A 27,355-nucleotide genomic window follows, 5' to 3' on the forward strand; every position below is an offset into this window, starting at 1 on the left:
TACTTTTCTCTGAAATCAATTACTCGTTCTAAAATATCCAGGCCCAGAAATTTTATAAATGGTCATCCTAGCATATTGCTTATTGTGTGTAGTTGACCTTTTTTTCGTTTCAATTGATCTTTCACTTTAATTTAAAGTAGGAAAAACAACTTTTGTGACGGGTATCATTTGCCACCTGCCGTATCAAAGTGGGTAGAATGATACACAGTGAATGATATTGTCCATGCAGTTAAAGTTTCACATGCAAATACAACTCATTTCTGCGTATTATAATATACACTCAGCATTTACAGACATGTTACAACTCATACATGATGTAAAACACATTTTCATATTTTGTTTTTCGTTTTTTTTTAATCACACTATATACTGAAAACACTACGCATTGAAGTTTCCACTGATATGCCAACAGAAACTCTTACAACGGACCATTTTTCAGGGTCAGTAAATCACACAATAACCTCACAACGTGGAAGTGCAGGATCACTGTTATGCAGTCTTTGGATCTCCACTTGTTTCTATCAAGCATTTCTTCTCTAGATTGACGATTGAATCTGCGATGACCCTAGCACTGGACTTCATGTATCCACCTTAAACAAGAAATGAAAAATTAAGAAAACTTGATTAACATCTCAAATAGGCTGAGAAAATAATTGAAGAAAGTTCGCTAAAAAGGTTTATTGCATATTAGTTTAGAACCCGTCATGGTTATCAAATCAAGATTCAAATCGTGAAATTGAGAGACCATTTTCCTAAACGTGAATTGAATCTTATTATGAATCCTAAGATAACATTATCAATAAAAATACGATACTTTTAAGTAAAAAACAAATGGCATAGCAAAATTATAAGTTGATATATCATTGATTCATTAAAATAATACAAGATTCAAGTCTTAAATCAAATGACAAAAGAAATATCCATTATCAGAGAATGTGGAAAAAGACAACCTTAGAGAAAAATTATTATGAAAGATTCCATTTAACTCGAATGTTAAAATTTCCAGAAGTGTTTTGAGTATATCTTGTAACCTTAGTCACATTTGATACATTATATGGTCATATTTTTTGACTATCATGGCTTTTCAATACTTTTTATTTTATTTTCCAGGATAAATACTTTTTATTTTATTTTCCAGGATAAAAATGGGGCTTTTGTTATGTAATTACCCTGAATACACATCATGGCCCATCTATGGTAAGGAGAAGGAGAAGAGCAAACCTGAAGTGAGCATGACAATAGGAATGTTCTTCTCGCGAGCAAACCGAAAAACTTTCTCATCTCTAAGAGCAATTCCATCGGGACTAATCTGCATGCACAAAATAGCAAAAGCAAGCAATACTTATGATGTGTGGTAAAGAAATTGTGAAAGTAGCAGCTCATAACAAGTGCCTATTACTTTCTTAAAGAAACTATAGATCAAGAGCAGATGACCAGCCAAATCGATTTAATAAAAGTTTACATTTTACTTCAATAAATTGAATCCAAGAATTACATTACCTTCAACCTTCCTAATGGATCACCTTCTAGGATGTCAGTTCCAGCATTATAAACTAACAACTCAGGGTTAAACCTTCGCCCAGCAACCTTGAAACACATCAGCATGAATAAAAAAACTAAGTAAGGACCTGATTGTTACTTTTAATATAACTTCTTCAACTGGTGAGCAATTCTAGAATATTCAATGGGTATGTTTGGGAGTCAGGAGCTGAAGGGAAAGGAAAAACAACAGAAATACGAAGGGGACAAGGTAGTTAGATAAAAAATTTCCTCTCCCTCATTTTGACTGTTGAAATTAAGATGGTAAAAGCAAGTACATGTTGAATCAAATGATCACTTAATATAGTTGAATAATTGGATGGGACAAATTAAAGCAAAACTATTCTATATATACAAATACACATAGTCCTAGTAATGTAGTGGGTAATCAAGCAAAAAAAAATAGAGAATAGCAAAGTTATATTGAAACGTACCTCGAGTGCTTCATCTAATTTCAGAAGATACTCTTCTGTACGAGTCCCGCTCTGAAAGTTCAAGGTGAACAAAGAGAGAAATAAATGTTACAGAAGAAAATAAAAAAAAAATATGATTTAGGTTTTAACTGATATAATGAATATACCTTTACTTCAACTTTCTGATTTATGTAGTTTCTTGCCTCATAATCCTAATATAGAACACAGGAAGAAATAGTAAGATGTTTGTCTTAAGATAATAAATTGAAGATGGCCATTCCGGAAAACATGCACATCCTAAACTAAAAGCAAATAATTTACTGTTGTTACTGAAACACATTTTCATATTATGGGAAAAATGTTGTTGCAGCATAATGACAAAGCAATTAGAAGGCATTACTGTTTTAATAAACCAATTTCAGTCCATTGTTTTAGCAAATCATTTGCTGGCTTCCTGCGCACTTCATTTGCAAGTTAATTGCAGAGGCAAGAGCAGAAATTATAAATGTTAAACTTGACATGAATGCCATTTTTTCAGTATTCAAATTCAAATAGGTTTTTATTTAAAAAAAGGCTCGAGTACAAAGAGTTGATCATATTATTGGGATTAGCCTTAAAAACAAAGGTATATGCATGTTAGCCCAATAAACAGAGATATATAAAGACCAAAGTAAGCTCTCAGATAAATAGTTAAAAAAGACTTTGATCTAAATGTACTCTCCAAATTTTCAATTTTCTAGCACTAGCATTCTTAGATCCACATAACTAATCCACCTAATAGAAAAAGGACATTGATGTTTTTATTAAAAACGCAGCACCTAGAGCACGAGGTTCCCACCATTGTTGGGGTCTAGAGTGCCAAACTCAAAGCTATAAGCAAACTTAGCCTTTTAAGTGAAGATAATGTTTCTGCGACCAGATTCACCACCACGTCGCACAAGAAAGCAATGCCCCAGATGTACTATGGCTCACACTCATTCCACAAGTAGAATTAAAAAAATAATTACAATAATTTTTCATGCCATGATCACAATGGGATTCACAGGGAGAAAGATCCATCATTCACATCAAGACAGAGGATACAATGATCTAGATGGATGATTGAACCCCAGGACACAAGCAGCATGTCAGATGTCAACCAGCAACGTTGAATAGACTAGCCAAATGCCAAGAAAGAGAAATGGAGAAACACCCGCCTCATAATAAAATGCAGTATAAAATATCTAGGAGCAAAGAGCTTTACCAAAGGATATATTCCAGGGTTATACATATCCAGAATGTAGACTCGGTCTGCCATTACAAAGGTCCTATCAGTGAAAAAATCCTAAGAGATATGAAGGCAAACACAAGAGAGAGAAATTCTATTGGCCATACTATCATCGGCAAAGTCCATTTCATGACCATTTCCTTGATGTGCATCAAGATCAATAATCATCACCCTGAAGATTATACAGACAATTTTGCACAGGTGTTAATAGAATAAGCTAACCGGCAATTTTTATTTGAAGACTAAATGTGATAGTACCTTGATATATTCAACTGAACAAAAGCAAAGCGGATGCATAGAGAAATATCTGCGTAAGCACAAAATCCACCACCATTTTCTGCAGAACAGTGATGAAAACCTCCTCCCACATTAATGGCCCATCCTCTCTCCTTCGCAAGTTTCGCAGCCAATATAGTTCCTCCAACCTGCCATTAGTATAAGAGTAAGATCAGATTCTCAGAGATGTTAAACAGACTTCAAGTAAAAAGTTGGATTTACCTGTTTCCTGAATGGGAAAAGAACTTTACGTTGCACAAGACCATTGGGAAACAATGCCACAGGAGGGACCTATATTTATTACTTTATGTCAGTAGGGACCTATATTTATTACTTTATGTCAGTAAATAATCTTCAATATGTCAACTGAATAAATCCCCAGCAAATGTCATTCTGTTACCAGAAAAACAATGGAAACAAATAAACCAAAGAATTCCAGCAACACCATATAAGTTTCTTTCAATTCTACACCAGCACGATAAATTTTTATAACAATCTAGACATAAATTTCCATTTAAGAGCTTCACAGAAAAAAAAAGGAAGGAGTGATAGTACATTTAGAGCACAAAAGAGTAAATAAATGCCTCATGCATACATGTAAGCCGAAAGTACCTCAATTATCTTGGCAACATTGGAACTTTCCTTCAGACTATTCAAGTATGATTCTGAGTGTACCTTTAGATTGAAAAGGGAAAAAAAGAAAATGTACTTAGCACTAGACACCGCTTAAAATGCATCAGTTTGAATCACTCTTTTTTTTTTCCACCATGAAAAGCATAAATGGGTAGTAAAACAAATCTTTCATATAAAACAATTTAACATGGTGTATATATCATATTGGAAAAATGTTTATAAGGGCGCAAAAGTAAAACTATTTAAGTAGCTAATGTACTAAATGTTTTATTTTACAAGTTAAATTCTTAAGGCTCCCTCTGATTGGTAAAAAGTAGCTAATAACTGATAGCAGATGAACTAATTGGTTGAATTTATAGTGTTTGGTAAAATTAGCGATTGAACTAGCAAATAATTGAGAGAGAAAATATAAGATATAAGATCAAACGCTAAAAAATGCTATAAGCTAGTAGAGAAGAGTTCGTGAGAAAAAATTGTTACCAATCTTGTCAATTTTAGTCATATGAGCCTATATACTATAGGGTCGGTTTGGCTAAACACATTTTTGAGCTTATAGCTCATAAGCTCATAGGAGTATGCTTATAAAAGACCCGTTTTGTGAAGTTCATTTATTACGAGCTTATAACGTTTTTTATTCAAGTAGCTTAAAGCTTATAATTTTTTCTCTCAATTTTACCTTTGTAATCTTAATTGAAAAATAAATAAGCTTTATGCTATTAGCTAACTTATTAGCTATCCACTGTTTTTACCAAAGGAAATTGGCCTTGCCAAACAGAGGCTCAATAAGCTAGCTTATTAGCTATCTGTTATTTTCACCAGAGCCATAAGCTATAAGCTATTCACTATAAGCTCAAAAATTGGCATTGCCAAACAGAGGCTAATTAAACGCTATCAGAGAGGGCTCATGACATTATTGGCTAAATTTAGTAAGTAGTTTACATTTATGAACTCTTGCAAACACTAAATAAGTCCAATTAAAGTCTAGATGATAAACTCTTCCAAATGAAAGAAAAGAGAGTGATTAGATTACCACTAGAAGATCATCTTTAGAAGCTTCAAGAGGCTCAACAATGCGATTTTTATCCAAAACACCAAAAGAATTAAGAAACTTACAAATTCGTCCCCATTTAGACGAATCAAACGGATGCCTAAAACAAAAATAAACAAAAAATCAGTAACACGATTATTCCAAACGCGATTATTCACAATTCCAAAGTGCTTAATTGATTATTACAGTTTCTCTATGCCGAGAAATGATATGTCATAAGAATCGGAGTAGATAAGCGGAACCTGAATGACGAACAAAGTAAAAGTAAGTAACAATAAAAAAAAATTAGTGAGAAAAAAGTAGAAGTTAGTTATGGAATTGGTTGTTACTTTAGAGGGAGGTACGTCGAAGTAGAGTTTGGTAGAGAGGATACGGTTGCGCATGAGAGTGTCGTCGGAAGCGGAACAAGAAGGAGGCGAAGACATCGGTGTTGCTCTGTGAAGATATTTTGGCGGTCGTGAAGGATGGATGAAATAGTTGCAGAACCACCGATACACCGATTTGACTCGGTGATAATTATCGGGGGTAAACTTGAAATTAATGATAATTCTGGGAGTAATGCGATATTTCGAAAATAGTTTTAATTTAAGAGATTAAACAATAGAAAAAATATTATGTAATCTATGAAGAAGTACAAATGTAATAGTATTTCATAGTATGTTTTAAAGTTCATGCCGCAATTTTACAATATACCCTCTTTATGGATGTAATTTATTTTAACCATATTTTTTAACTAATATATAAATACAAAAGTTAGTATGTAAGATATTCGATTTGTCTCAATGAATTTTTTTAAAATATCAAAATTTTATTTTAGCATAGATAAATAAAAATATATATTAATGGTGAAAGTTAGTAACACGTGTATAATAATGGACTGCAATGTGTATTTTGAAATAGAATGAGTATAAAAGATCAAGATTTCGTGATATGACACGTTATAAACGATTTGAACATATAATCAAAACTAACTCTAAAATGGAGTGCGGATTAAGTGTCATAAAAAATGAGAAATGATATTTGTACAACCACTTTTTGACAACTTTTGGAACAACCCTCTCTCTCATACTCACATGTGTTTTTATTCTCTCTCTTCTTCTTTCTCTCTCTATTGTTTTTATCCAATAAGAAGAGAGGAAAAGTGGTTGTCATAAAAGTTGTCTTGGATTGGTTATACAAATACCATTCCTCTGAAAAATTGAAACAGAAGATAAAAAGGATGAATTTTAAAATAGGGGTATCAAAACTCCAGAAAAATTAAATTAAGTATCAAAAGTGCATTTAAAGCAAAAATATACATTCAACCTATTTTCTAAATATATATAAATAATAATAAAATGTCTTTTATGCATTTCTTAAATAATGATGTTAGGGTATTTGTATCTGATGTGAACATCTTTGTTTATTTTCCTGATGTTTAGGATGTTTGTCTACTTTATTCGCACGTGGGATTATGGATGTCACATACATAATTGTGTATAGAAAACAAACTCGATATGAAACATTTTGAATAAGTAAATAGGTAATTACCCCTTGAAATTGTAACTTTTGTCAACTACCCCTTAATGTTAATAAAACTTCAATTACCCCACTGAAATTGCACAACGTTAATCAATTTACCCCCCTCCGTCAAATTCTTCTGTTAGTTAACACCACGTTTTGCAAATACCCCCCTGAAGTTTTGCACTTATGTGCAAAATGCCCCCCGGACTTAAAAATTTATATTTTTTTCTTATACTTAACTCAAAGTATATTAAAGGCAAACAATTAACATAGTGGTTTATATCCTTGTAAAAAATGTATAATTATAATATTTTTTAGCTTAGCTACATATTTAAATTGATATGCTTTGTTTTATAAATAGATTAGATAACGTTTTTTTTAACCAGTGATTAGATGACATTGTTTCTAATGGTTTTAGTCTGCAATACTTACATGATTATGAAAATTATATCAAGTGACAATATACACTATTATCATTCAACAATATAATTCATTACCATGTGGTATCATCCACTATTTTGAAATCATAGAGGATATGAAATAATTAAATGAATGGTAAATAAATCTTAGATTAAGCAATAATCTCCTAAATCTTGCTTTAGTTTTGAATTGAAATTGCAGATGCATTAGTTTGTCAGCAAAATTAGAAACTCATTTCACGTATTGTTGGGTTTAGGGAGTTTTCTTGTGTCTCATTCTTGTTGTTTATGGATAGCTAAACAATTTATGTATGCTTATCTTCTTGTTTCATTCTTGCACATCTTGTGCTTGGATGTGGTTTTAATAGTATAATTATATTTTGCCTTTGCAACAAAAAAAGTAGTATGTAAGTAAATGTGAAGGGGGCTGAAGTTGAGCCTATTAAGTAGATCATGACAATATTGAAGCATAAGAATGAAATAGAAAAGCATAGGTGCAAAAGAAACAACTATTCAGTTTCAAACATAATCTAAAGGGACAACCAAATAGTCCATATAACATAGATGAAGAACCAAGTATCAAGTGGAGATTCTAAAAGATTTTTATTAAAGCTAATTGTTAATTGTTTGTCTTTAATATCTTTTGAGTCAAGTATAAGAAGAAAAAAAATATAAATTTTTAAGTTCGGGATGTATTTTGCACATAAGTGCAAAACTTCAGGGGGGTATTTGCAAAACGTGATGTTGACTAACAGAAGAATTTGACGGAGAGGCTAAATTAATTAATGTTGTGCAATTTCAGAGGGGTAATTGAAGTTATGTTAACATCAGAAGGTAATTGACGAAACTTACAATTTCAGGAAGTAATTGCCTATTTACTCCATCTTAAATCGAAATGATGATGTTGCCGAAGCCATTGACGATCTCATCGTCAGCAGTGACGGGAAGGGATGATTGTGGTTTCATTTCATTGTGGATTCTGTTGGGAAAAGTACTTGTGAAGAGATGGATACAAACACTTATAATTATCTTGAATTAATAATGCTATTATGCTAATGCAGCACTATTTTCTGTCTAAGACTTTGAACATAATATTTGTCAGATTCTTTTTTAATAATTTGGATCCATCAATCAACTATAAAAATTTGGATCCATCGATCAACTATGAAGATTAGCTCTCTCAAATAGAAAACTAGTTATCGTGCTTCATTACTAGAGATTAAAATTCTAAGTAGGTTATCAATATATTATAAGAAAAAGAAACCACAAGATTTGGTAAAAAACAGTGGATAATTTATAAACTTATTATAACAAATGAATTTACAGTGGATAACTTATAAGTTAATTTGTAGTTGATAACATATAAGTTAGATGATTGACGTTGTAGTATTTGATTAAATTAACGGATGAAATAACTTATAAATATGAAATGATATAAAAAATATAGATTTAATTAAAATTTATTTTTTTCAATTAAGATTATATATGTAAAATTAAGATAAAAAGTTGTGAGAAAGTAAACGTTATCAAATAAGTCTTTTTTAGTCAAATGATGTTATAAGACATAAAATATAAGTTATAAATTCAAAAACATCCTCATCCTTCCTTAAAAAAAAACATCCTTATCCAATAGACCCATTTTTTTTGGGTGGAGAGTGGATATTATTTTGAATTTGAATTTGTACAATTTTATCATTTTAGTTTTGGACACATGCAATTCAACTTCGCGTGTGTTTGGTTATGCGGTGAAGAAAATTGATTTTGGTTGAATTGATTTTATAGAAGTGATTTTGATTAAAAGTGAGTTGAATGAAAAGTGAATTGTGTTTGGATACCTTTATAATAGAAGTGATTTGTATGAAATATGTTGTTTGGATATTTTGTGTCAAAATTGCTTTTGGTTGTATAAATGACCAAAATGGGTTTCTCATTTGTGTGCATTTAAAACATATTCCATTATTAAATTTAATACAATTGTGTAAAGATTATTAAAAAAAACTTTATATGAAAAAAGATTATTAAAAAAACTATCGGTAATTAACTACTAAGATTCATATTATTATTTTATAAAATTTAAAATTATTGGGCTTTAAGAAGGATTTCAGATGGGCCTTAGTGGAACAAGAAAACAAAAAGCATCACAAAAAACGCCTTCTTCAACTTTTGTCCTTGAAATTTCTGCAACACAAAAACAGTATATTCACAGCTGCAAAAAAATACGCATACCATCAGTAGGTTTCTCAGGTAGGTGAAGGGATTTTTCAAACTTAAAAGTATATAAAAAAACTGATGAGATTCAAGCATGGGCGGAGCTACATGTCATTGAGGGTGTTCAAGTGAACCCCCTGGACTTTTAAAAATCATACTAAAAATCCTTTGAAAATTGCACTATGAACCCCCTGACCATTTAATGTTGCACCCTCTGCATCCATCCATCAAACATTTCCTGCGTTGATTAGCCCATGTTTTGTCCTTTCCTTTCCTTCACTTGTTGGATTTTATTTCTTACATGTCCACTTTATATGTATGTACTTTCTTATATCTTTTGTCATTTTCTTTAATTGAAAACTATTTCATGTAGCCTTTCTTTGGATAAGTGTAGTTTTATTTTCTTTGATATTTAAGTTAGATAATATTATCTACCACTAAGACAAAGTGATGGTCATGTAAATTACTTGCACAAATAATATGATCTATATTGGATGATTATTCAATTATTTTTAGCATATATATAAAAAAAATTGAAGACTAGATCGTGTAACCAAATATAAAATAAATGGAAATATATTTTTTTTTTTGAAAGTAAAATAAATGGATATATAATTGTCTCTTAACTTATATCGAGAGAGTTGTATTCAACAACTTTAATAATGAATTTATTATTCAACGATGATTTCAAAATATAAAACCACATAGAAGACAATTATAAAGTATGTATGTAATTTTTTTTAAGTATGTTGCAATTTGTTAATATATATATATATATATATATATATATATATTATTAATTAAAGTTCAAAAAAATTGACCCCTTGACTCAGGTTCCTGGCAATGCCACTGGATTCAAGGGCAAAAGAGTCAAATGGATGATATGTACTTCTGCGGTGGAAAGACTCGATTTCAAGAAGCTAGGGAGAGCAGCTTCTTTAAAAATCGATTCTGCAGAGGAAAACGTGCGACGGCGGTAGAGTGTTGGTGGAGAACCAAACACCTCGGAATCGCGTTTGAAGGGTAAGACGTGCGTTTAACAGTTCACACCGCGTAACCAAACAGGGACTTCGTCCTACGTACCGGCCAACTGTAGGATTATGACCACTAACGAACGTGTACAAACATTTTTCATAGGAAAAAGAATGACACTAGATAAGGTTTGCAGAATTTAGTAATCCTACCAAGTATAATAGAAACGTACAAATATGAACATAATTTAGCTAAATGTGATAGTAATCACAAACAAACAACAATCAGCATCAATCGGATTGGACATTCACATCTAAATGAAGATAAGAATAATGAATACACAAACGGATACGATTGCCCTTCCACTTATACTTTGGTCAATGAATACAACAGGATCCATTGAGTAGGTTTGAAATTTGAACCCAATTTTGCACCCTTACATTCTAAGCATTTCTCAATTAAAAAAACCATTTCGTTTTTTGAGAAATCAATCAAACAAACCATAAAATTACAAGGTATTGACATAATTATAACACCATCAAATCCTTAAATTTTTGTAATCGTATTTTTATTTGTGCTTGGCAAGATCTTTTACTCTAGTTTATGGTATAAAATCGTTCTAAGGGATTGAATTTTCCAGACATGTAGTTTTCATTCACGGGCATGGATCAAACCTTGACTAATTGCTTAAGGTATCCTCCTACCATCAACCCATGACCAAATGGTTAACTAAGCTATTTTCTCATAATATAATATAGGAATAAAAGCTACCATGTAATCATCTAAAAAGAAGTTATGATGTAATCCAACAATTGTTTTCATATAAATATATGTATTCAGATTTGAATCTTCATAGATGAATACTGGGATTGACTTATAACCAATAACCTCGGAGGTGGTAGAGGGATCGATCACGCCAAAGCACAACAATGACGATTTTATAGACACTTTGATGTTTATGTTAGTATTTTGTTAAAAATAGTGAAGGTTAGCATAATGTATACACCCACTGATTATAATTATAAGCAAAAACATACATTTTAGATGCATTCAATAAATGATGTATGTGGCATAAATTATAGATCACGTACATCATTTATTGAATGAATCTAAAAAATATATTTTCATTTATAATAATGACCAAAGATTTAAGATGTGTGGCATAAAGTTACTTATATGATCCAATTATTGATTATTTTGCTTTTTACAAATCTTCCCCGAATTGACTTCTTGTATAAACAATTGAGATGGAAGAAGAAAACTTTAAGAATATTTTTTTTTAACAAAAACTTTAAGAATGATTTCTTATTTAAAAATAAACGACATATCTTCTTATTGAAAAGAAAAAACTATAAATGTTGTCATAAAAAAGACCTTGAAATTCAAAAAACATTCTTAAAATGAATTACATATACCTTAATTCAAAGACTTTCAGCGAGACTCAAACATGGAACTATCAAATCAAAATTGTAACATGCCATTCATTTGTGGCTCTGTCTACGGTGGGAGACCTTAATAGGTTTCCTACCGGTGCATCACCTTCTTTTTTTTTTTTGAAGAGTGCATCATCTTTTAAAACCGTTAGATTGATAATCACACTAGATTATGCTATAGACCATATGCACTTGATTATTTTTCATTTGTCTTCACTAAGTGGGTTACATGAGGCAACCACCGTTTGGACCTTCTGGTATAATACTTCCTCCGGTCCTAAATATAAGAGAAGATTCTCTTTTTAAGTTCATTGAATAAATGATGTATTTAATTCATATTATAGTCCAGATACGTTGATAATTCAATGAACCTAAAAAGAGATTCTTCTCTTATATTTAGAACCGGAGGGAGTACCCATTTGCAAAATTTTGTTGTCCCTTTTTATAAGACTTTTTTTTTTCTTTCAAATTTCAAGATACGTTAGTGAACTTTTCGCAAAAACACCCATAACTAGATGAGGAGAATTAAAAAATCAAATATTATCAATCTTAATAATTAAAGGATAATTTTAGAAAGACTAAGACATATTATTGACAAATTTAATGTAACCATTATTTTTCTTAATTTGTTTTTATAAAAAGGGTCTTATATCTATAAATTTAGGTGATTTTTTTCCATATCTAGGTTTTGCTTCGTAAAAAATAGCGGATAAACTAGCTTATAACGAATGAACTTATAGTGGATGACTTATAAGCTAGTTGATTATTTGATAAAATTAGCTTATTAATGTGAAATGACATAAATAATGTGCACTTAAATTTTTTTAAATTTAAATTGGAGGGGTAAAATTGTGATAAAAGATGATAAAATACAAATTCTAAATTATAAATAATGTGCACTTAAATTTTTTAAATTTAAATTGGAGGGGTAAAATTGTGATAAAAGATGATAAAATACAAATTCTAAATTATAAACTAGTTGAATTAACTTATCAACAGCTATTATAAACTCCTGAAAATAAACTATAAATTCGTGTAACAATAACGGTAGTCGAATGGGTCTTATTTATTTTTTTATTAAAAAAAAATGGGTCTTATTTAATCATTCGAGCCTATAAATTACGCTTAAATTTATGTCTTAGGAAACATATTCCACAATGAACTAGTTACAAACTCGTGCTTCGCACGGGTTCAATAGCGTATTCGATAAAAAAATTCTTCGAAAGAAGAGATGTTAAAACGACGGAACATTGTGATTCATCATAAAATATGTATGAGCTGGTTAAGAGAGCATATAATCAGTTTATGAAATTAGGAATTGACATAATATTTAGGATGAAAACAATTGGAACCAATAAAGGAATCAATGATGTTTGAATTATGATTACATATTATCCAAAATTATAAAAAAGAGTCTTGTTGTTATAGAGTTACCGCAAAAGGATTGATACCCATATTTACATCATATGAAATCAAGCAAAGAAGTAGCATCGGTGAGTGAAGATAATCTAGTCTAGGATTAGAGTTAAGGTGATCTGTTGAAAGTGCGGATCATGAACACCAAATCTTTATTTAGGAACGACTTGAACGTGCATATTTTTAGGTGGCTTCTCTAGATCAAAAATTAGCTTATCACCTACCTCTAACATATGTTCTCGGGAAAAGTTGAATCATTGGCCGCCTAAGTATTTTTCGTAACTTGCTCTCTTTGCCGTTATCAAGCGACACTTATACCTTTTTTGAGCTTGTTTGTTGATGAGTGTGATTGTTTTCCGTGTTCCTTTTAGAAATGTCCTTGATATCTCATTTGGGAAGTGCTAGGTACAAAACAAATTGCAGTGTTAATTAGATGTTATATATATATATATATATATATATATATATATATATATATATATATATATATATATATATATAAGTACATTTCTAAAACATTTACCAAAACATTATAAAGATTTGCTGTAGAAAAAGAGCATGTTCTATTTTGTTCAAGAGATTAGGAAAAAAACATTATAATTAACATGATACTAATTGGAACCAATGAAGGAACCAACAATGTGCAGATTAAGGTTACATAATCATTAGGTTTATAAAAGAGACTGCAAGTGTCAAAGACTAACCAAAAAAGGATTTTTGCCAATATTTACATGAGACAAAATGAAAAGAACAAATGGCATCCCAAAGTCAAGATAGTTTACGATTACAGTCCAAAGCGATACGTCAAAATAGTATAAGTTCAAATAGTTCAGCAGCAAAGATCTACTTTGGAACAACTCGAACGTGCAAGTTCTTCAGTGACTTTTCGAGACCAAAGATGAGCTTACCACCTTCTTCTATCACACGTTCTCTGCAGAAATTGAACCACTGCCCACCCAAGTATTTTTTATAGCTTACTCTTTCGGCGGTAATGAGGCGACACTTATACTTTCTCTGTGTCTGGTCATCAATGAGAGTGATTGTTTTGCGCTTCCTTTCAGAATTGTTCTTGACACCTTGTTTGGGAAATGTTAAACAGGGAAATAACAACAATATTAGTCTAATGCATATTAACATGAATAAGATGTATGCGAATATAGTTACATATAATTTATAAAATAAAGGTAGCTTGACTAATTTTAAGCTAAAGAAAATGTATCATGACTTCTAATTTATCTTCCTATTATCTTCCTATAAAGTCTAGATAAATGCATGTATGTGCATTATATGAACCCCGTTGACCAATTAACATTGTTGAAACAAATGGAAATTAAGCATCACTCCCGCATGTGCATCTATAGCTAGCACCATTTGACATTGATGTCTTCGAACATTTGGGGCAACTCTCATAACACCATCCAAACTGTATATATTTGCGAGATTGAAGAAAGAAAATAAAAATATTTGGTATCATTAAATGACAGCGTGAATAAAAAAATTTATGAAGTTGTGATGATTAAACGATATTGAAATTAAATATATAAGTGATAAAAAGATAATAACATTCCTTTGAAAAAAAGGAAATAAAATTAAATGGGACCTTCTTAAAAAAAATTAAATGGAAGAAAAAACATATTGAAATATACTATTAAAAAATAAAAGAAAGTACCTTGGTCAAAGCGAAATGCTTGTGAAATAAATTGTCGAGAAGTAGTTTTTTTAAGTAGCATTCATCAACTTTTGGTCAAAGCTCATTCCATTCAATTTTATGCATTAAAAAAAAGTACCTTTTTTTAGTAAGTACTTAATTGATATTGAATTTAGCTTAACTTCTCCTTAAAAATGTAGAGAAGTTGAAAAAAAAAACGGGTCAAACGGTATCTTAATCTCCTACAACGGCAGTGTAGAAGCAACTGAATTTGGGAGAAAAAATTGGAAAATAGTTAAAAATAAAAAAATAGGAAAAAAGTTAAAAGTTTTAAAAAATATAAAAATCGGAAAATAGTTAAAAAAAATCGGTGAGATAGCACTCAACCAAGCAATACAAAAAAAAAATTATATGCATTAGCGTAACAAAAAAACAGACAGAGGGACATAAAATATTACTTTAAACGTTAATGTGTGTGAGTATATATTCGCGAGGTTGAAGAAAGGAAATAAAAATATTTGGTATCATTAAATGACAGCGTGAATACAAATATTTGTGAGGTTGTGATGATTAAACGGTATTGAAATTAAATATATAAGTGATAAAAAAATAATAAAATTAAATGGAACCTCCTTAAAAAATTAAATGGAACGGTTTTAAAAAAAAAAGTTAAATGGAAGAGAAAAACATATTGAAATATAATATTAAAAAATAAAAGAAAAGATTCCCAGCGTGAGTTGAAAAGAGGTGCTTGTAAAATAAATTGTCGAGAAGTAGTTTTTTAAAGTAACATTCAACAACTTTTGGCCAAAGCTCATTCCATTCAATTTTATGCATTCAAAAAAATTACTTTTTTTAGTAAGTACTTAATTGATACTGTGTTTGACCTAACTTCTCCTTAAAAATGTAGAGAAGTTGGAAAAAAGCCGGTCAAGCGATACTTTAATCTCCTACAACAGCAATGTAGAAGCAACTAAATTTGGGAGAAAAAATTGTAAAATAGTTAAAAGTTATTAAAAATATAAAAATTATTAAATAATTAAAAAAATGTGAGGGGCAAAATGGGAAATGCACCCATATATTGGTGAGGTGGCAACAACACAATTCCACCAATAAGAAAATTACAAAAATGCCCCTCCTAAGGGCAAAATGGGAAATTCATAGGGCATCAACTTTAATAATAGTATATATATATATATAGATAGATATAGTCATATAGATGTATTACCTGGCGTAGGATTAGTGTATGAAGATGAGGTAAGGTAGTGTGGTGACAGCAGTGTCATCATGTGGGGACAAACGAATATTTATTCAACTCCACACTTGCTATACTAAGAGCATCCACAATGGTAGTTCCCTAACAAGGACTCCTTAAATGGACCCTACGTGACACATCACTTATTTATAATTTTTTAATAAAAGTACCTATTAAGGACTCAATGACTCCAATGGCAATACACTAATAAGGACTCCAATGAAATAGTACTTAAATATGTCCCACTATCTTTACATATTAAACAAAAATATTTTATCTATTACTCATTTTTACAAGTGGGACCAAGTAGTACACATTTTATTACTTCTTTATGCAAGTGGGACCAAGTAGTACACATTTTATTACTTCTTTATGCAAGTGGGACCAAGTAGTACACATTTTATTACTTTTTTAAATGTGGGACCCGTTAGTTACCCAGGAGAGAGAGGGTCCTTATATAGTTGTCCGTTCCTTAACGGGGACTCAATTTTTCTTCCTCCAATGGAGGGTCCTTAACGGGGAGTGGTCCTTGTTAAGTAAGGACCCCCCATTGGAGATGCTCTAATACTATTATGCAAATAAAGAAAACAAGGAAACCATAAACAGAAACATAATCTACATAGGAAAGGAAGTCTTAAACTGCAAAACAAAACAAAACAATCAAACAATGCATCACATGCTTTTCCATAACCATCATAACCCTTCTTATCATCATCACCAATTTCGATCATAGAGGCTAGAAAGAACACTCACCATGCCTACTCATTCCCCTGTAACTTTTTACCTACCTACTCATTTTTCTAATTCATTTCATTACTTTATAATTATTCACATGTATTGATTTCAAGATGCATGTTTTTTGATTCCACAGGATGTATCTAGAGGAATAGGGGAGTGTTTCAATGCAGCTTTGATGCCACTCATAGCTGTCTTTGAGGTTTTGGTCTTTGCTGTGACAGGTTGTTTCAATTCTCATCTTCCCAATTTTCACACTCAAAAATCTGCTTTTACTGCTAAAGACTTCATACGCCTTGCTCAAGAAACCAGATGTAACTACTCATTTCATTCCCCCCTTCATTCAATGATTTCCATTTCAATTATTTTCCACTTTGGCTCAATCAATACAATACAACAGTGTTTCAATTTTTACCATTTTTTCATCCTCAGTAAAATAGTAAACAATGGCAGGTTACTGTGATTCTGTCAAATTCTTGTGTGATTCTGTAGACAAGTTATATCCAACAATATGCTGTAGGTGTTTGTTGTTATTTGATAATGATGATGGTATGTACAGGATAATATCATAAAATAATATGTACCATAATAATTGATCACGTTGGATACAACTATATAATTAAAGAATGCATCTAACAACTGAGTTTGATTGCTCCTTATATTTATTATTATTGTTTAAAACTTTATGCAAGTGGGGTTTGAAGCCAGCTTTGATATGGTCTATTAAATTATCCTAACTGCTCAACTTTATTGTAAAGCTCTGAATCTAATACATTAAACTATGTTTTTATTTTTACTATATACTTTTCTTACTCTTCAATTACTATTTTCTCTCCCAAAATTACATTTTAGAGGGGTAAACTTCTCAATCTCAAGTCAAAGTGAACTGTTTTGAAGAGTAGAGTTAATGTACCCCTTTAAAGGCCTTGATTTCTAAGCTTGTCCTATAGTTTTATATGGGATGGAAGCTGAAATGGAAGTTATTGTGCAATACTAGTTTTGCACTTGTACTTGCATATGAAAGTCCCACATGATATAACCTCTTTTCCCACAACAGATTTGCACCAGCAATATACAATATAACCCTTGTCTTTAGGTTTCAACCACAACGACACAGCATTGAAAATTGATATGAATATCCAATCAGTTGCGTCTATGACTCTATCGCCGGTGGTCCTCTCTGACGATATCATCGCTGAGGTATTATTGTTTCTCCCCGTTAAATCTCTTCTTCGATTCAGGTGTGTCAGTAAGTCTTGGAAAAACCTCATCCCTGATCAAGCCTTTGTGAAACTACACCTTAGTAGATCAGCAACACGAAATCTGCTCTTCACACTAATCTCGCAGCACATCACAGATCTCACACCAGGCGACTCGTCGGATGACAGTGACGATGTACCTGTTCCTTACTCCATGCGCCATTTAATTGAGAATCCGGCATTCACCTTTTCCATGGACCCTTACTATCATTTGGACAACAAAGATTGCTCTCGTATGGTTGGCACATGCAATGGATTGATCTGTTTGAGTAGTTATTCTGTGACCGATGCATATAGAGAGTACTGGTTTCGTTTATGGAACCCAGTAACCAGGACAACATCTGCGACATTTGGTCGTTTTCAAGATTTTCGCAACTCTCCACTTGAAACTTTCAGCTATCATGGCAATTTCAACTTCAAGTTTGGTTGTGACAATTCAACTGACACTTATAAGGTGGTGGTGTCCCGTTACCATCCACATCAACAGAGAAGCATTGTGAGAATTCTAAGTGTGGGTGATAACGTTTGGAGAGATATTGAAAGTTTTCCTATTGTTCCTCTTCATTTGGACTTTGGGGAATATTATTGGAATGCGGATGTGTATTTGAGTGGCACACTGAACTGGTTAGCTATTCACAATGACATTCATTATAATGTTGAGGGTAAGAATATTACCGTTGAACAATTTGTTATTGTTTCACTTGATCTGGGTACAGAGACATACAATCAGTACTTGCTGCCTCGTGGTTTTGAGGAAGTTCCACCTACTGAACCAACAGTTGGTGTGTTGGGGGGCTGCCTTTGTTTTTCTTATTCTTACAAGAAAACTGATTTTGTTTTATGGCAGATGATGAAATTCAGGGTGGAAGAGTCTTGGACTCCATTTCTTAAAGTTAGTTACCAGAATCTTCAAATAGATTATAACTTCAGTGACGATGAGATGAAGTATCGTTTTCCGTTGGTGCCGTTGCTTCTTTCTGAGGATGGTGATACAATGTTGCTTAAGAGCAGTCAAGATTACCAAGCAATTCTCTATAATTTGAGAGATAAAAGAGTAGAGCGAACAAAAATTACTGCAAGTAGTACTATTACCGATAATAGAACCAGAAATTATATACGCTGGGTTTCAACCAGGGTTTACGTTGAAAGTTTAGTTTCAACCTTTTGAAACCTTATCCTCAAGGTTGAAGTCGGGAAACTGCTACTGAATGGTTGCCTTGTCCTCCCAAGTTGCCTCACCAACTGTTCTGTCTTGTCACTGTATTCGAGCTTGAGGAAAAGAAAAGGAAAGAGTTACGCAAGATGATGCTTACATGAGTTATTTGATGTGTATTTAAATGCAAACGTATATTTTATATCGCTGACGATGCATCAGCTTGGGGATGCCACTATCACTCATAAAAGAAGGAAGCTGAACTCTGATGTACACAACCTTGTGGACTTGAGTTTTCATTTCTACAAAAAAAAACAGATTCAAGAACTTTCTGTGTCCAAGTGCACTTTTTTCTGAATTTCGTTTTCCTCTTCTTTTGGTTCTGGTCACCAAAGATACTTCTAAGTTTCAATCACTTTAGCATCTCTTTTCAGCCATTTCTGTCACTGATTTATTTAACACAGTGCACAACTTTTGTATGACAAGGGGGCATCCATTTCTATTACATTTTCAAAACTAGGTCGGTGTTTATGCATCTATGTTTGAAAGAAAAAAAAACTGAGAGAAAGATGAACTTCAAAATTGAATAAATGAGAAAAAATTGATTACAATGATCCTAACTAAACTAACAAACTTAAACTAATATGTAACTAATACTAACCAACTTGTAACTACATAACTCCAACAATATATCTCTAATGATATCTAAAAAAATGTGATTTTCTAGTTTGAACTTTGATTAACAAAAGCTTTGGTTTGAATAATTGGCTTTTGTGCTGTATTTTCTAGTTTGAACTTTGATTAACAAAAGCTTTGGTTTGAATAATTGGCTTTTGTGCTGTTAATGATGCAGTTACTGTTAATGAAGTTGAAGCATTACATGAGCTATTTAAAAAGATAAGTAGCTCTGTAATTGATGATGGCTTGATTCACAAGGTAAGATCATATTTGGTTTCAATGATTGAATGCAAGTTTTTCACATAGGGTGTTTTACTTTATTCAGTGATGCAGTGATCATGACGATACTTGTATTTTTTTTCTTTCAATTGTAGGTGGAGCTTCAATTAGCACTATTTCAAACCCCAAATGGAGAAAATCTTTTTCTGGATCGAGTAAGCAGTTCCTATATTTTTTAGCCATGGCATATTTCTTCATGTTAATTCCTATATTGTAGATGAAATTGTATTGTAATGGATTTACTTTATGTTAAAATGAGTATATGAAAATAACATGCTTAAAAGAATATAGCAAAACAGTTGCTGATTTTGAGGAACTAACATAGCGAAATGGCATTATAATATGCTTTGATCGGATGCATGTGTAAAAAAATTATACACTATTAGTAAAAAAATAAGACCATTGTGATTCTTCCAATGATGCCATGAATGTACTAATGTGTTAAATTCCATGTTTCTTCTATAGGTTTTTGATATTTTTGATGAAAAAAGAAACGGTGTTATCGAGTTTGATGAATTTGTCCACGCGCTCAGTGTTTTCCATCCTTATGCCCCAATGGATGAAAAAATAGACTGTACGTTCAGTTGAAGACAGTCTTTTGGTTTCATGCAAAGAAATTCAAGTTTTGTTCACATCTAATTCTAAGTCCCATGATGATAATTTTGCAGTTGCATTTAAGCTCTATGACCTGAGACAAACAGGGTTTATTGAGCCAGAGGAAGTGAGTTCAGTAGTTCAGTTACAGTTCTGTTATTTTTACACAATTTTGACATCAAATTTCGACAACAGTGGTTAATTTTGGCAAGTATAAGGTTAAGGAATATAATTTCAGGTGTTCAAGTTTGTGTGTGTGTGTTTCCATTAATTGTCTAAATTGTGTGCAAATATACATGATTATCATTAACCATGATTTATGTTCAAATATACACTTGAAAATTGTGGTTAGTGACATTCAAAACTGTGTTTAATTGTGTTGATTGGATGCTTAATGAGTTGTGATACCTTGTTATTTTCATTAACCAATCACGGAACGTAATTAACTACATATTTTAACTGCGTTGACTATCAAAATTGTTGTTGAAATTTGGTGTCAAATTTGTGTTAAAATATAATTTCTCTTCACATAAGCCGCATCGCTTTAGGCATTATAAGTTTATTGATTATTAAGTGTTTGATTTACTTGGTTTCAGGTGAAGCAAATGGTTATAGCTATTTTGATGGAATCTGAAATGAATCTTTCTGATGATCTTCTTGAAGCTATTGTTGACAAGGTCAGCATCTAGTGAAACATGAAAATTTAGCTGCAATGAGTTATATTGTTTACAGGACCTTCACTTTGTCTGCAGACAATTGCCGACGTTGATCAAGACAATGATGGTAAAATCAGCAAAGAAGATTGGAAAACTTTTGTGAGTCGAAATCCGTCTCTCTTGAAGAACATGACACTTCCTTATTTGAAGTATGCAAAAATTCCTTACTTTCTTACTTTGGTCTGACTCTTTCCAAAGTGAACAATTCGCATACAAACTTGTGGAAAAACATCTTAATTACCGCTTATAGCATAAACACTTATCATATACGTGCTTATGTATACTCTATTTTATAACAAAAGATAAAATAATGTCAAACTGTTTTCATATAAGCTATAACCTATTTTCATAAGCTATTCTGAAGAGTGTGTGGAAATAAGCCGAAACAATTTATGGCATGTCATAAGTTGTTTCGATAAGCTCTCTCAAAACAATCTCACAAGTACTTATGTCAGTAGAAAAGCTCAAATAAGGCAATGCAGACAGGTTCTTAGTTTAAAATGAGCAATACTAATCGTTGATGCATATATCAATGATTGATATTGTATGGACATGCATAGCAAATCATGAATATATTGAAATGTTAACCATTGGTTTTCTCACTTCATTAAGAGGAAAATTCTTCATACTTCTATTCCTCTAAAGTCTTTAAAATTTTAACTAATTGTGTCACTTTGTCATCTTCCAGGGATATCACCACTGCGTTTCCTAGTTTTATTTTCAAATCAGAGGCTGGAAATTGAGAAGAAAATGTTTTATTGTCTATTTGATGCAAATGATTGGATTGGTTATTGCTGTAAATGGTAACAACATTGGTAATTTGCTGACAAACAATCATGGTCAGCAACATTGCATAGTTCCTGCAATCATACCCTAAAGCCACCAAGTTTTCATGTTTTGTATGTTTGAAGGAACATATTTTGAACCAACAGAAATATTTGTAGCCTATAATTCATAGGTTTGATTACATGTATGTTCACATAACCAATGATTGTATGCTTTTGTTCCATTATACATAAAGAGTGACCGCAGTGACATCTTCAAGTGAAACATCATGAACTATTTAGAGTCTCCCGCAAGTAAGCTTGTCTTTAAGGTGACCAAGTGTATTTAACTTTATTTAATTTTAAAGTATATTTTGATTTTTTTTTTGACAAAGTATATTTTGATTTCACTAAAATTAAAGTGTGGGATAGTTATTCACTTCAAAAGAAAAAATTAATTGAATCGGGATTATTTTTCTCTTTCTTTTGCTTTTCTTCTCCAACACCAGGGGCGGATCCATTTGAGAGCAATGTGGAGCTAAAGCTCCACATGAAATTTTCCTTTTTTTTAATAAATAAAATACATGTTAAAAATAAGATATTTTGAATGTTTTGTCACTTGTTAATGATACCAAAAAATAATTATAAGAAATGAGGAATGAGGGATGAGAAGAATTTATATCTAAAGTTATTAAAATTTGCAATAAGCATGATATTGATGTGCCTGATATGGATGCACCGCATGCACAAAGGAAGTAACTTTCATTGAAAAACACCAATATTGTTCATTAAAAAGTTATATATTTAATATAAAATACACAAGTTATAAGACAAACTTACCATTTTAAATTTCTTAACATGTGCAAATTTGCATATGGTAGAAAAACCTCTTCTTATTTTTAATATAATTTGCATTATTGTTTCTTCAAAATTTTAGCTCTACGTATAATAAATGTCTGGATCCGTCCCTGTCCAACACCAAAGCCATAATATGACCCCCACAACATAGCATTATAGTTATTGTTCCCATATCTACAATCTATAACAATATATTCTCTCAAAAAAAAAATCTATAACAATATATACAAAGGGGATACACGCTTTTCGCATGGTTATATATATATTATGACCTTATATTAAAAAATATTGTGTTTTGGTGTAACATTTTTTCTTCTAATTTTACCCATTACTTAGTTATTATTTTATCATTTTATAATTCAGTGCGGATAAAATCAGAAAGATGCGCAGACTAATACCGTCTTGAAGCTGGTTGAATATAAAGGGGAAAAGGTGTTTATATTTTGTTAGTCACCAGCGCCTGTTAGGAGTTTTTCTTCTACTGCCAGTTTTTTGGCCTCTCTGTAATATTAGCCTTTTGCACTTTTTGTGCAAGGCTTTATATATAATTTGCTGTTTAAAAAAAAAAAGCAAAAATGCAAGGTTAACTAAAATACAAGTAAAATTTAACTAACATAATCATTTTTAATGTTATTACTTTCAAAAGGTTTAATATAGTTATTATTTTTGCTCAAAAAAAAAAAATATAGTTATTATTTAGTCACTACAAATATAATGAATTTTGGTTTTCATGCATATACATTTTTAGTTTTGTTTTTCATTGTTGTAAAATCAAATGTCTTGGTTTTTAGCTGCATGTTGAAGCCACAGTGTGTACATCATCATTTCCATGTAGGATTACAAATTTATAGTGATAGTATCGAAGCCACATTGAAAGATTGTGGCACGTCAACGTTGCCATGTGGCATTGCAGTGACATACCACATCAACATTCAATAGATGATTGTCACATGACAACAAACACTTATTTACGTGAGAAATGATATTTTGACAACTACTTTTTGATAATTTTTGGACAACTTTCTCTCTCATACTCATATGATGTTGTTATCCTCTCTCTTCCTATTTCTCTCTTCATTGTTTTTGACCAATAAAAAGTGAGAAAAATAAGGTTGTCAACAAAGTTGTCATCAAATGGATGTCAAAATATCATTACTCTATTTACATTGATAAAAAATAGAGTAATGATATTTTGACATCCATTTGATGACAACTTTGTTGACAACCTTGTTTTTCTCACTTCTTATTGGTCAAAAACAATGGAGAGAGAAAAAGGAAGAGAGGGGATAACATCATGTGAGTATGAGAGAGAAAGTTGTCCAAAAGTTGTCAAAAAGTGGTTGTCAAAATATCATTTCTCTAAAAAATAATGTAAGGGTGTACGGTAGAATGGTTTGTGTCTTTCACATCGCACCACCTCCAATCATCTTCAATCTCCCTTATATCGGAGGACTACAACTAAAATTGATGGAGGCAAAATCGGAAAAGTTTTTGAGTTTTCGAATTTCGAATTCATGTTTTAAAATTGGGGGGAAACGACATGTTACATTTATATCTTCATTTTAGTTCTACACCAATATGGATGGATTGTCAAGTAGGGATGGGAATATGCCAGACCAGCCTACAGGGGCCTATGGCCTAGCCTACGATAGGTCAGGTCAGGCCAGACTTTTTTCTTAAATAGAGAAGGCCTAGGCTTTTTTTTAAGCCTATTTAGCTTAAAAGGCCAGGCCACAGGTCTCTCAAAAAACCTCTTAAGCCTATTAGGCCTGCCTATTTAAGTAATATGAATAATATTATTTATTAGGGTCTTGTTAACGAGTGCCCCCGGGACACTCTTTAAGCATTCCAAATTAAGAAATTATTCTTTAAAAAAGTCAAATGGTTCACTTTTCAATGCATTAAATACACATGTTTTTATATAAAGTTACTATTTAAAACCCTTAACAAGTGCCCCGGGGGCACTCGTTAACATTTTCCTATTTATTATTATATTATATTTTGTACTTTGAATTAAAATATAAATTTGTAAACTTTTTCAATAATTCAAGCTTTATTAGTATATATTAATTTTTTTCATATATAAATGTATTATTATAAACTAGAATAGAAATATGATACAATATATAGTTGAATTCCCTAAAACCTCGTGTTGATTATCAAAAGAGAGTTTAATCTAATTGAACTATTAGTTCGCTAATTTAAACTTAGACCACATTGCTTATTTAAAAATGTTCATTAGTTATAGGTTTTTAAACAGGCTAGCAGGCCGTATTAGGCTTTCAGAAGGTCAGACTCAGTCCTAAAAAGTAAGCCTATGGCAAACCGCAGGCCATGCTTAGGCTTTAAAAAAATATGGCAGGCCAGACTTAGGCCTTGCAAAGCCTTGCTCGGCCTAGCCTATTCTTATCCCTATTGTCAAGTAATCATCTCAAATGGTAAGTGAAATAGACACGGCAACACATTTAACAATTACTTAAAAGTTTTAAAATAAAATAACTAACATAGAATACAATACAGACGATCACAGTTTTGCGATTTACGGCGATTTGCGATTACAAATCCTTTGTGATTTGTGATTAAAAAATCACCGCTTCTGTGATTTTGCTTACTACCTATATCCAAAGTACTAGTTGTTGAAAAACCTTAGGAATAGAAACCCTAGTGCAATGAGCTCTGAGTTTGTCTTCTCCGCTCAAGATGATCCAACCCTGAACCACACCAAAAAGCCACCCGACCTTAAGCTTTCACCGCCAAAGCCTTCTTTCCGCGATAAACTCTTGGGATCCTCTCAAGAAATCCCAACCCGTGAAAGAGAAAACATGATCGAAAAGAATTTGGTGCGAATTGAACTGGAAGATGGAAACAGACTACTCCCAAAGGTTTATCTAGAACCAACGGTGTTTCAGGAACTCTGCACACCATGGAAAGACGCCCTCGTCGTCAAGTTGTTGGGCAAAACTCTAGGTTACAACACCATGAGAGATCGGCTGCACAGAATTTGGAAACTCCAAGGAGGTTTCGAAATCATGGATAACGACAACGGTTTCTATATGGTGAAGTTTGATCAAGCAGCAGACAAAGAGAAAGTTGTTACTGGAGGCCCTTGGTTAATATATGACCATTGTCTGGCAGTCACACATTGGTCACCTGAATTTGCTTCTCCAAATGCCAAAGTGGAACGCACGGTCGTGTGGGTTCGCTTTCCAGGTTTAAATTTAGTCTATTATGACGAGAGTTTTCTTCTAGCCATGGCTTCAGCAATTGGTCGGCCAGTCAAAGTGGACACTAACACTCTGAAAGTTGAAAGAGGAAAATTTGCAAGAGTCTGTGTCGAAATTGATCTCACTCTGCCAGTCGTAGGAAAAGTTTGGGTGAATGGACATTGGTACAAAATTCAGTACGAGGGCCTCCACCTAATATGCACCAACTGTGGGTGTTACGGCCATCTGGGTAGAAACTGCACCACGCCCCCAGAACCGCCCCTCCCGAGACACCACAACAACAGACTGCCGGCAACCAACAAGAGGTCAGCCAACCGCTGCAACACATCAACCAGACCATCGACCAGTCACAATTAATGCCAGAATCCAGTAACGGCAAGGCAGTTAATTTTGTTCCAAATGATTTATCAGTTATTAAGGGTAATATAATTAGCATTGATGAAGGGAATAAAGAGCTTCATGGAGATTGGCTGCTTGTTACAAGAAAAAAGAAGTCAACCAGTAACCCCACCTTAATTTCCTCAAAACCGGTTACCAACAAAACCAATAGGTTCACTCCACTGACATCTGTGACCCAAAACAACAGACCTGCCCCACTAAACCAGAAATTTCCCCCACGTCCCAATCCTAATGACATAACACGTGCAAACAAACCCACCAATGACCCCAAAAGACGTAGGCAAGAAGAAAACAATTTTGACCCCCTCATGGAATACTCTTTTGCTTCCCCAACCATTAATACCAAACCTAAGCCAGTGAAAGATAGTTCAAAAAAGCATGCAATACCAACTCATGTGGTAAAGAGCAACTACAGAACCAATAACAACCTTGAAACATCCATCCCGTCCCCACACAAACTCGACCAATCTGTTACTTTTGAACCAAATTTTGGTAACGTCACCATCCTTACCCCCACACATTTGAACCCCCCAGCCATCACTGACCCTCACACAAGCCCAACCGCTAGCCACGATCATGTTACCAGTGAGGACACAACTGATGATTACATTGCTTCTATGAAGAATAAGGATGACCTTGGTGTACGTGATGAAGACATGGTCACGT

General features: G+C 32.4%; 4 protein-coding genes across 6 annotated transcripts; 3 read left to right on the forward strand and 1 right to left on the reverse strand.

Annotated features, from left to right (window-relative positions):
* Positions 1-235: 235 nt before the first annotated feature.
* HDA2 (histone deacetylase 2) lies at positions 236-5,687 on the reverse strand. The gene is made up of 13 exons (XM_085700171.1): positions 5,506-5,687; positions 5,363-5,418; positions 5,159-5,276; positions 4,108-4,170; positions 3,718-3,786; positions 3,478-3,644; positions 3,327-3,391; positions 3,196-3,242; positions 2,120-2,164; positions 1,974-2,024; positions 1,501-1,587; positions 1,222-1,309; positions 236-590 (listed from the first exon to the last, which is right to left on the reverse strand). Exons 1-13 carry the CDS (start codon positions 5,599-5,601, stop codon positions 490-492), a joined length of 1,053 nt encoding a protein of 350 aa, XP_085556297.1. The 5' UTR covers positions 5,602-5,687; the 3' UTR covers positions 236-489.
* A 10,935-nt stretch (positions 5,688-16,622) lies between these two features.
* On the forward strand, positions 16,623-19,693 carry LOC146952225 (F-box/kelch-repeat protein At3g23880-like). Its single transcript, XM_085700179.1, has 2 exons — positions 16,623-16,802; positions 16,902-19,693. Exon 2 carries the CDS (start codon positions 17,897-17,899, stop codon positions 19,190-19,192), a length of 1,296 nt encoding a protein of 431 aa, XP_085556305.1. The 5' UTR covers positions 16,623-16,802; positions 16,902-17,896; the 3' UTR covers positions 19,193-19,693.
* On the forward strand, positions 16,623-22,494 carry CBL10 (calcineurin B-like protein 10). 3 transcript variants are annotated; one of them, XM_085700210.1, is made up of 10 exons: positions 16,623-16,802; positions 16,902-17,079; positions 17,219-17,314; positions 20,031-20,113; positions 20,230-20,289; positions 20,600-20,708; positions 20,803-20,855; positions 21,325-21,405; positions 21,481-21,593; positions 22,133-22,494. In XM_085700210.1, exons 1-10 carry the CDS (start codon positions 16,785-16,787, stop codon positions 22,185-22,187), a joined length of 846 nt encoding a protein of 281 aa, XP_085556336.1. In that variant the 5' UTR covers positions 16,623-16,784; the 3' UTR covers positions 22,188-22,494. The 3 variants fall into 3 exon arrangements, with proteins under 3 accessions (XP_085556336.1, XP_085556315.1, XP_085556325.1); XM_085700189.1 differs by lacking the exon at positions 17,219-17,314; XM_085700199.1 differs by lacking the exon at positions 17,219-17,314 and having other exon boundaries at positions 21,481-21,543.
* A 3,241-nt stretch (positions 22,495-25,735) lies between these two features.
* Positions 25,736-26,647, forward strand: LOC146952227 (uncharacterized). Its single transcript, XM_085715972.1, has one exon. It carries the CDS (start codon positions 25,736-25,738, stop codon positions 26,645-26,647), a length of 912 nt encoding a protein of 303 aa, XP_085572098.1.
* Positions 26,648-27,355: the final 708 nt, after the last annotated feature.

This window comes from Medicago sativa, chromosome 1 (assembly GCF_051527215.1).
Source record: "Medicago sativa cultivar Bolivia chromosome 1, Bolivia_mono, whole genome shotgun sequence".
Lineage (NCBI taxonomy): Eukaryota > Viridiplantae > Streptophyta > Magnoliopsida > Fabales > Fabaceae > Medicago > Medicago sativa.

Excerpts from the sequence above, each read along its gene's own strand:
- HDA2 (XM_085700171.1), bottom strand. The coding sequence starts at position 5,601 with ATGTCTTCGCCTCCTTCTTGTTCCGCTTCCGACGACACTCTCATGCGC. Across the intron at positions 2,025-2,119 it reads ATCAGAAAGTTGAAGTAAAG|AGCGGGACTCGTACAGAAGA; the intron begins GTATATTCATTA and ends TTGAACTTTCAG. Across the intron at positions 1,588-1,973 it reads AATTAGATGAAGCACTCGAG|GTTGCTGGGCGAAGGTTTAA; the intron begins GTACGTTTCAAT and ends ATGTGTTTCAAG.
- CBL10 (XM_085700210.1), top strand. Across the intron at positions 17,080-17,218 it reads CCTTGCTCAAGAAACCAGAT|GTTACTGTGATTCTGTCAAA; the intron begins GTAACTACTCAT and ends AAACAATGGCAG. Across the intron at positions 17,315-20,030 it reads GTTATTTGATAATGATGATG|TTACTGTTAATGAAGTTGAA; the intron begins GTATGTACAGGA and ends TTAATGATGCAG.
- LOC146952225 (XM_085700179.1), top strand. The coding sequence starts at position 17,897 with ATGAATATCCAATCAGTTGCGTCTATGACTCTATCGCCGGTGGTCCTC.
- LOC146952227 (XM_085715972.1), top strand. The coding sequence starts at position 25,736 with ATGAGCTCTGAGTTTGTCTTCTCCGCTCAAGATGATCCAACCCTGAAC.